This window comes from Vicia villosa, linkage group LG1, assembly GCF_029867415.1.
Source record: "Vicia villosa cultivar HV-30 ecotype Madison, WI linkage group LG1, Vvil1.0, whole genome shotgun sequence".
Lineage (NCBI taxonomy): Eukaryota > Viridiplantae > Streptophyta > Magnoliopsida > Fabales > Fabaceae > Vicia > Vicia villosa.
In genome coordinates this window covers 17,788,363-17,798,488 of record NC_081180.1, presented here as the reverse complement: position 1 = coordinate 17,798,488, position 10,126 = coordinate 17,788,363, and the positions used below count along the sequence as shown (strand labels likewise).

The window sequence follows — 10,126 nt, the reverse complement described above, 5'->3', positions numbered from 1 at the left end:
ATTGTTTTGGTAGAGGAAGGAACATTTTGTTTTAAAGCAATGGAGATATTTGTTATGGTAGCGAGTTAAATTTCATGCTAAAGAAAGTTTATTCCATGGTGTCACATAATTATATTGTCTTTAACGGAGGACATGAAGATAAAGGGAATAGCATGTCAAGCTAAAATTATAGATAATGCATAACATTTTCATGAACATAGTAATGGCTCCGTACAAAGAATCACGATGATAAATACGTTTTGCTGCAACTACAACTGAATCACAACAGGTTAATTGACATATAAGATGTTTGGACTGACTTTTGAAAGAAGCAGAATCAATTCTAGAGGTGTAAAATTGATAATAGGTGATTTTCGAGTGTTTGATTTATCAAAAATAGAATTGGTCCTGCCTCCATAATTAATTCTACTTGAAGCTAGAATTTGTAGTTTCTGTCTCTAGAATTGATTTTGATTGATTTTTACACTGAAATTTATTGTTCAACTCACTTTTACATAAATGTATCCAAACATAAATTAATTTTGCTAAACTCAACTTTATAAAAATCAATTCTACCAAACTCAATTATACTAGAATCAATTTTGTTCACCGCCAATCCAAACACACCCATATTTAATAAAAGCATTGACTTATGACTTTTAGGTCACATGTTCGAACAAACCACGGTTAGCATCAATTTTTCATTAAAGGGACTAAAAAATCTCAAAAAAATATTAAATAAGAGGATAAAAAATAGATTTTTTAAAGGACTAAAAGATTTAAGAAAAACTAAAAATATATTTAAATAGTATTATTTTTAAAATTTTGGAAAATTGAATATAGGACCTTTAAGACAAATATTTCTATATTTAGTTGATAAACTTGTACCTTAAAGAGACAAGTTTACATAGACATCACCCCTTAATGAAAAGTTTGGTTTGAGGGTAAGAATTAGGCCACGCCAGAAAGCCAATCCTGCTTTGTTGGCTCCTACAGATTTCATTTCATCCACCCACACAACACAACCAACTCACTCCAATCTCACATCACATTCTCTCATATCTCTCTATCTCTATCTCTATCTCATATCTTCCACCCAAAAGGAAAAACAACACACAACAACATGTTACCACTTTGTTCTTCTTCATCCATGGCTGCCAACTCTTCCCTCACTCTCCCAACCAACTCTTTCCTCACATTACATCACCCTCTTACATCTTCCTTAAACATATCATCATCATCATCATCATCATCACTTTCTTCAACCAAATTCAACTCTCAGTTTCTAGGTCTCAAGTTATCTCATTCTTCCAGTTCCATTACCGCTTCTTCACTCAAAAGATCTTTAGTTTTTGCCAAGGTATACAACTTTGTTTCAATCCACTTGCATTACTGTTTGTTTGTTTGTTTGTTTGTTTGTTTGTATATCTTCAATTCATTGCTGAATGGCAGGTTAGTAAAGGCTCGAAGCCACCGGCTTTTACGCTGAAGGATCAGGATGGTAAGACTGTGAGTCTATCTAAGTACAAAGGGAAACCTGTTGTTGTTTATTTCTATCCTGCTGATGAGACTCCGGGCTGTACCAAACAGGTAATGTAATCCAAATTTTGTTTGATTGTTAGAGTTAATTTGTATTTCTATGTGTAGATAGTTACTTTTTATATATAGAGAGCATATTGTAGCTTCTAATAATAGTCATGTATGTGTTAATAGATGTTAAGAGTCCCTCGGTCAATATATGCTTATAAGTCGGGTTTTCCTCACTTTACAAGTCAATTTTGTAAGTTTGAGTTTGGTTAAACCACAATTCGTAATATGGTACCAGAGCCTTGTTAAAGATCCATTGGACCACATGCTTTCGGGGTTCCGCTATTAGGCCACCCACCATTTATGTTCACCCTCCAGATGTCCAGTGTTGGACGTGAGGGAGTGTGTTAAGAAGTCCTGCATCAGACAATATATGACCTGAACATGTGTTTATAAGTGGGGGTACTCTTTGTCTTACATGCTGGTTTTGTAAGGTTGAGTTAGCCTCAACCACAATTCTTAATAATAGTGATTGACGATTATGATATGTTGTATTCTGACAGATCTTGTTAGTTAATTAGTTAGGTTTGAACTTTGATAAACTTGTTGGTTAAGTTAGCTTGTAGTTCAATTCAATGATGTGTCATATGTCAGCCTCATTGAGGATTTTTTGACAACTGTCATGGCAGATTTTTGGCTTTTCGGCATTGATAAAATTGATTCAGTTATAAACTCATAACGAACTTTGTAGCTACTTTTTGTAATGGACTAGTATATAAACCGATGTGTTTCTGCAAGGGGATAGAAGAGTGACATTTCATAGAATCATTAAGCAAGAGTGAAAGTGAGGGGTTGAGTTGAGATTTTCCTTTACTAGAAAGTGTTGCACACATGTTGTTGTGTTCAGCATGATCAGTGATGGGATTGACCGCAGTCAGGATGTAGGAAATCAATCTCTGAACCTCCATAAATCTTGCGTGCGAGTATTCATTCTTTATCTTTCTACAATATTTCATTTCTCCACACTTTCAGAATTGCTTTATCTTTTCTCTTTCAATCCGCATCAGAAGAGTTCTCAAGTTTTGTATATGGTAAAGGCATGGAATTAGATTATGCAGATTAGTTACAGTGACAATTTTATCAATTATCGCAGGCCTGTGCATTTAGGGATTCATACGAGAAGTTCAAGAAAGCAGGAGCTGAGGTTGTTGGGATAAGTGGCGACGATACTGCGTCTCACAAGGTAAAACACAAAATTTTCACCGCATAATTTTCATGCCTATTAAGTATTAACCAATGCCTCACATGAAAATGTAGGCATTTGCCAAGAAGTACAAACTTCCATATACATTGTTGAGTGACGAGGGTAACAAGGTAAGGAAAGAATGGGGAGTTCCGGGCGATTTCTTTGGATCATTGCCAGGGAGAGAGACTTATGTTATTGACAAAAACGGCGTGGTTCAGCTCGTTTACAACAACCAGTTCCAACCCGAAAAGCACATCGACGAGACCTTGAAACTACTTCAAAGCCTTTAAAGCTTCTGTATCCTTCTGTATGAAACCATTGTAATTAAGTAGCTGATTTTGAACACTTTGGTCACATGATAGTGATAAAAATAATACTCTTTCTTCTATAGAGAGCAAACAATTGTAACGTATTGCGATGGAAATATTACCTTCAATTGTCACAACAATGTCATATATCAGCAATACCTATGATTTATTTTATTAACATGGCTATAACCATGCTTTTATTATTCTTATAATTTGATTATTTTTATGCAATTGTTACATAAATGGTTATAGGCTATGTATTCATTCTTCCTTCTCGTAGTCTTGACTGCTGTAAGGGCCGAATGCTTCGGATATCCAGTTCTTCTTTCTCCACGAACTCCATCCGAGATCGTTACATATTTCATCGCTATGGTTGATGCTATATGTTGAAATGCAGTGTCTTTTATAGAACCTTGTAGACTTTTTCATTACTTCCATCTCCTCAACTGTTTGCGAAAGCATTCTCTCGACTTTTGGTAGCTTGAATTTGTCGTCTACAAGCCCTGAAAGCCACATTGAGCGTAGCTCTGAAGAGTGGAGATTCGAAACGCTCTCAACGTATCCGACAAAAGCCATGTTCGGAATCAATGGATGGATAGTTCCCCTGTCATAAATAGCACGATCACGATCCTAGTTATAGAAAAGCGCAAAAGTTATGCTTATAGAAAAGACGGCCGCAACGTTTCTTACCTGTATAACGGCATAAGACCAGAAGGATACTCCAACAGACTACAAAAAGGTTCAGGTAAAATCGCTTTGAGCTTTTTCTTTCCTTCAAAACCAGTTGCAAGGATCACTACATCCGCATCCACCTTAGCGCCATCTTCAAACTCGATCCCGTCTTTACAGAACCACCACTTCGACGCCTTTTTAAATACAATCTTGCCTTTTTCCACTTCAGAGAAGAAATTCTCCGGCATGATAGCCATTTGGCACGACGCATAGTCTTCCTCAAAAGGGTGTTCAGGTTTTAAGCCATACTTCTCCAACGGCGCTTTTGACAGAAGGTAGGACTCAATGAACTTTGAAATGCCAAGCCTCTATAACAGATTTTGGATTAAACACATCAAGAAACAATTAGCTAGTATAAAGTTAATTATCGGTTTAAGAGTTTGTTAATGAAAATGTTAATCATGTTTATACCATTGGAGATAACATGAAGCATAGAAGAGCTCTAAGTAAGCCTTGGTTTGGTCTTTGGTGGAGTAACTGAGAAGATCTTGTTGAGTAGAACAAGAAAAATGGCAAACCCCATATCCAATAATGTGGCACTGTCCAATGCAAAGTCCTTATCACCATGGTGCATGGTTTTCCTTCAATTCCTTCATAAACAAGTTAGCTTTAGCTTAATTACACATAGTTAACTTTTCAAAAAAGTTACTTTTTTTAGAAACTTTAAAGTTTAAACAATAATTAATTGCAATTGAATTTGAACTAGTTAGCAAGGACTAGCTCAAAGACATGAGGTGTTGAAATGTGAGTGCCACACGTTGTTATGTGGAGAAAGTAGATGAATGTCAAAATCAGTCATTGAAATTAAATTTATTTTCTCTTTTCTAAAGGTATGCCATAGAAGAGTCTAAGGATTGACATGTATTGCTTTTCAAAATGAATAAAAATGCTTATCACATATATTTAAAATTTGCTGTGGTTAAACTGTGATTAAAATTATTTTAAAATATTTGTCATGATTAAATTGTAATAAAATAGAGTTTTTATTTACTTTTTAAAATATTTATCATAATTAAATTGTAATAAAATAGAGTTTTTATTTATTTTTTTACCGTTAAATTATGGTAAATTTAAAGAGTTTAATTGCTATGCACCGTCGGTGTATTTCAATTAAATTCAAATTTAAGACGATTATGTTTATAAGTTGTTTACTTTAGATCCATAAATGATCTTGTTAAGTAAACTCAATTGTAGTTCTTTAAAGATATTATAATTTGTTATATTTTAATTATTCATTTTAAAAAGTGAAAATTTGAAGATTAATTTAATTCAGAAAAAAATATAAATTGAAAAATGGCTTGGACTAACTTTTTGGTCTTCATGACCCACAACACAACAAATGGAAAATAAAAGCAACATGTTAAGATAGAGAAAGTGTTCAAGTAATAGACAGTAAAACTTTTCCAACAAATTAGTCAAATTAACATATGTATAATTAATTGTGGTCATAGAAACACTTGTCACAACCTAAAATTGGATAGGATATTTTTCCTTCACAACAAAAGAAACACTAAAATTGGAAAACTAGCATGATTGAGAAAAGGAACAAAGAGAAGTTGAGTGATAATTGTGCTACAATAAACATGCATTGCTACAGTTGCTTTCAACCTTTCACATTAACTCATTGAAAACGTGCTTCTATAATATTTTGTCAATAGCCAAATATATAGGCCGCCAATAATTAATGAAGAATTTAGTTATTTTTTCTTCAAGTAAAAACAAATTTAGTGCTACACTTATTTTTTCTCAATTAAAAATTTATGCCTTTCAAAGATTAATACTTTTTTAAAATATATTGGCTTAACAGAAAAGAAATCTTATTTAATGCGGATAGTTATGAAGCTGACGTTTTTGTGTGAAAGGGAAATATGAAGTTGTTGACCATGCACATGCATGGTACATGTCGATACATCAATTCATAACTGACCCAATACAAGAAAGATCAATGTTAGGCTTGTTTATAGTATGGTTAAGAAAGAAATTTAATAACAAAAATGTTCAAAGAATCAAATTGAACTAAATTAAAGTATTGGTTTGAAATATCGTGTGTAAATTTCAGACCAACCCAAACTATTAATATTAATATTTTTATTCTAATTATTATATTTTGAAATTTTTGTTATTATTCAGTTTGATTTTTTTTATTAAAACATATTATAAATACTATATATTTGATTAGTTAATTTTGTTTTAAATTTTTAGCTTTGGTTCGGTTAATTACGATTCAGTTTAATTCAGTTATTTAACAATAAGCAATTCAATTTAGATCTCTTAAATTTAAAGAATTCTAATTAATTCCTAATATGATTCAAATTTAAAACCTTAAAACCTTAGTCAATCATATAATTTGAGAAGAAAATAAATAAATAAATCATCTCATCTATATTAATAACTATGATTCGTTATGTAACTCATATTTTGAATTACCTTGGTTAGCTTGTGCACACTCCATGGCTAAATCAAGAGCAGATTTTTTGAAGCCTACTACAACAACTTTTTTGTTGCTGAGAAGTTGATTAGCAGCTTGTTGGTCAAGTTTACAGTAATCAAGTGTATGAAGGACTTTTCCTTTGAATACCTCAGGGCCTCTTTTTCTTGGAAACATTGGAATCTTTGGTATGTCTCCATATTTCCCTATGCAAACCACCACAAACTCGAAGCTGTACCACTGAAATTAATATGTATATAAGAAATTATTTTCATTGCAATTATAATTTGCTTAAAAGTGTAGTATAAGCAGGGGTGAAAATAAATCGGTTCGAATTAAACTTTGTCAAGTCTGATATGTAATTTGTTAAAGACTTATTTTAAATTTGATTGTGACATTTTTAAAGATCTGATTGATTTATTAATCTATTTAAGAGTTTATTTTATTTAAATATATGTGAATAAGTAATTTAATTAGTGTTTAAATACACTAATAAATTAAAAGATCAATAAAACTAAATATTTATTTGTATTGAATTATTTGAGTTTATTTAATAACATAAAATTTTTTAGACTATTTTATTTTTGAAAATTTATGAAAATACATAAGATTTTTATTTAACTTATTTTTATAAAATTTTAAAATAACTAAAATTTATTTTTGTATTTTAATTCAAAGAGCAAAATATACTATTATACAATAGATTTTTTATGGTATGCAGTTTGATATTTCTAATTAAATAAATTTTTAAAAAGAAGATTTGGCCTGTCTTAAGTCAGTGTAGATTATAGACAATAGATTTTGGTTAGTTGATTTGATCTATTTTCATTTTTATACATCAGAAATTGCATTCAAAAGTTGAATTGACACATGCCATAGAAATACTCGTAGATTATTCATAGATATACTACGTATATTAATTAGTTATATGTATTCTTAATCAAGAGTTGGCGTGTGGAATTTTCTTTGAAATGCATATCTTTATTAGCAAATATAAGTAAATAATACGAATGCTAATATACCTAAGTGGTTGATTAAACATTAATTTATTCACGAATCACTTAATAATATATATGATGATGATTTAATAACGCGGACACTAGACTAATTTTTTTTACCTCTTTATTAATATATTGTTTTATTATTAAAAATTACAAAAATTTGAATAAAAGTTCACTGCCTCACCAACTCCATATAATCAATTATTATATTTTTCAATAAGTCATAAAGAATATGGACAAATTAGGAATCCATTATTTTTAATAATTTATCGTTTTTCTTTAAAAATTACAACATATTCATATGTGATATGTCCTCGTCCCAATGGTGTGTGTGGATCATGGACTTATCTACTATAACATAACTTATTTGTTTTATAAAAGAAAATCCAACTCAGTTGGTAAGAGACATCTAATTAAGTAGGGTTTGAATTTAAAAGATAAAATTATAGTTAATTTAAAGAAGAGATAAATAAGTTTATTTTAAATATACATTAACTTGTTCAAATGCATATTCTTTATGAATATATTTATAAAAAATTATTTGTTTTTAAATATATTAATAAGTTAATATGTTAATGTAATTAATTTTAATTTTAATATTTAATATAATATTTAAAATAATCTATTCATATATGATATTGAAGTGGATCGAATAACTCAATTAATACGTGTTAGTTGAGATATATTGAGTGTAAGTTATAATTTTTTCCATTTTCTTATAATATACTAAGTTAACAAAATTGTTAATACTTATACATTAATAATATTTTAAATTTTTTTATATGATATTGAATTTAATTTTAATATATTTAAATATGATAAAATTAATGTAAATTAATAAACAAAAATTATCAAATAGATTAATAAATTTATAATTTAATATAAAATGAAATATAATATAATAATAGTAACAAAAATAATATTTATATTTATCCAAGTTAAGTTTATTAGTGAACCTAAAAAGTTTTTTTTTTTGGAATGATTTCTAGTTTATCTATTTTATCTAACCTAACCTGAATGTAATATAGCCTAAATTATAAACACTTTTTATTTTTCAGTTAAAGTTCATTCTAACCTATCCTAATTAAGTGGAATATAGTCTAAATTGTTAACATTTATCGATTTGTCTATCTTTTAAAAAAAATTCCATACAATCAAATTTTCTATATTTTTTATTATAGTTTGGCATAATCTAATCTGAGTATGATATAGTCTAAATGGAAAATTATATTGATCTATCTATCTTCTTAGAAAATTCCAACAATCAAGCTTAGTAGGTAGATTTCATTAATCTAGACGTCTAGTTCTAAAATTTAAAAAATGGGTTTGAATTAAAAAAAATACAATTATAATAATTAAAAATAATAAATTAAAAAATATAATTATATTGATAAAAAAATAAATTTAATTATAATTTTTTATCTTTTGATCAATTTCATCTTTTTTATTTATTGAATTTTTATTATAACATTTTTTATGTATTAAATTTTACTATAGTATTATTTTTATATCTATCAATAAAAAAAGTAAGTCTTCTAAAATTTAAAATTCAAACATTAATAGAGAAAATAATAAAAATATCCTTTAAAATACACTAAATATATAAAAAAAAAAAACTTATTATAAACTTAGAGATAAATGAAGACCTGAATGGCATGAGAGTCATTGGTCTGCACAGCAACATCCCACATAGTCTCTCCAGGAAGCAAACTTCCATACTCAAGATCACAAGAAAGCCCTACTCCTCCAAACTCAGAATTAGGGTTTCCACAAAACCTGAGTTCCACTACCTTAGACTTAAACCTGATATTCTTCACCACATCAAAATACTTAGCATAAGAGCGCAAATAATCCAACACTTCAACATGTGTTGGAAAATCATTGTTATCTCTATTAGGCCAAGGAAAATCAGTGAACTCGTAATCCCTACGATGAGACTGAAGCTTTGTGGAATTGTATGTGCAATGCTTCCATACACCTCCAATGGAATCAGAGGCCTCAAACACAATAGGGTTCAAGTGTGATAACTGTTTTGCTATTGCTATGCCACTCACTCCACCTCCTATTATTCCTATTTTAGATACTATTTTTGGATGAATATTTTCATTATTTTCATTGATCATAGACATGGTTTTTTGATATTGAAAAATTTAAATAATTTCTAGATGAATATGAATGAATGAGTGTGTGATGAAATGTGAGGAAGTTAGGTTTGTATATATAGGTAGTTTGAGTTGCATGCAGTCGTCATAGTGAGATCACGTGCCGTAGACTTTTAGTTGTTTGAAGTGAATCAAACAAGAAAAATAGGAAAAGTGTTTACATGTCTATTAAATTCTTTTAGCCAGCTTTACATTATTATTTTAATAGTATTAATATAAAAGTTCTTATGGAAATTCATTGGTCATGGTTGAGAACTTTCGTGCTACCTACGGGCTAGTCTTTTAATTTGTTCAATAGTATACCATTGCATAGTACATGATGATTGCCCCAATTCTTATTTATTTTTACAGCTTTGCTATTTTTACACTAATTTACTAACACCGTATATGACACCAACTTTATACTACAAGGTAAATATTACATGGCACAAATTTTAAGGTAAACAAATTATTTAAAAAAACACAAATGGTATAGGAAAGGGTATAATATACACCTTGTAGTCTTATAAATTGGGTGTAAACATAGCTTTTCTCTTATTTTATGGAAAATAAAGTTTACTCAACTAACACTACATTAAATGAGTTTTAAGAATGCCTTAGTGAATACTTTAATCTAAAGAAATTAATATTTAAGTAATTTTGCTCATATATAGTAATAATAATAATAATGTTATATTAAACAAATTAATATTTAAGTAATTTTATTAATTATTAACTAATACGAATATTATACGGATACTATC

The 10,126-nt window shown here is 29.2% G+C and overlaps 2 protein-coding genes across 2 annotated transcripts; one reads left to right on the top strand and one right to left on the bottom strand.

Annotated features, from left to right (window-relative positions):
• The first annotated feature begins 955 nt into the window (after window positions 1-955).
• LOC131629945 (peroxiredoxin Q, chloroplastic) lies at window positions 956-3,238 on the top strand. The gene is made up of 4 exons (XM_058900753.1): window positions 956-1,339; window positions 1,432-1,569; window positions 2,660-2,749; window positions 2,824-3,238. Exons 1-4 carry the CDS (start codon window positions 1,103-1,105, stop codon window positions 3,040-3,042), a joined length of 684 nt encoding a protein of 227 aa, XP_058756736.1. The 5' UTR covers window positions 956-1,102; the 3' UTR covers window positions 3,043-3,238.
• On the bottom strand, window positions 3,208-9,418 carry LOC131629937 (probable flavin-containing monooxygenase 1). Its single transcript, XM_058900746.1, has 5 exons — window positions 8,868-9,418; window positions 6,220-6,460; window positions 4,204-4,382; window positions 3,751-4,100; window positions 3,208-3,664 (listed from the first exon to the last, which is right to left on the bottom strand). Exons 1-5 carry the CDS (start codon window positions 9,348-9,350, stop codon window positions 3,322-3,324), a joined length of 1,596 nt encoding a protein of 531 aa, XP_058756729.1. The 5' UTR covers window positions 9,351-9,418; the 3' UTR covers window positions 3,208-3,321.
• Window positions 9,419-10,126: the final 708 nt, after the last annotated feature.

Excerpts from the sequence above, each read along its gene's own strand:
- LOC131629945 (XM_058900753.1), top strand. The coding sequence starts at position 1,103 with ATGTTACCACTTTGTTCTTCTTCATCCATGGCTGCCAACTCTTCCCTC. Across the intron at positions 1,570-2,659 it reads CTCCGGGCTGTACCAAACAG|GCCTGTGCATTTAGGGATTC; the intron begins GTAATGTAATCC and ends CAATTATCGCAG. Across the intron at positions 2,750-2,823 it reads ACGATACTGCGTCTCACAAG|GCATTTGCCAAGAAGTACAA; the intron begins GTAAAACACAAA and ends ATGAAAATGTAG.
- LOC131629937 (XM_058900746.1), bottom strand. The coding sequence starts at position 9,350 with ATGTCTATGATCAATGAAAATAATGAAAATATTCATCCAAAAATAGTA. Across the intron at positions 6,461-8,867 it reads ATGACTCTCATGCCATTCAG|TGGTACAGCTTCGAGTTTGT; the intron begins GTCTTCATTTAT and ends TATTAATTTCAG. Across the intron at positions 4,101-4,203 it reads GCTTCATGTTATCTCCAATG|AGGCTTGGCATTTCAAAGTT; the intron begins GTATAAACATGA and ends AATCTGTTATAG.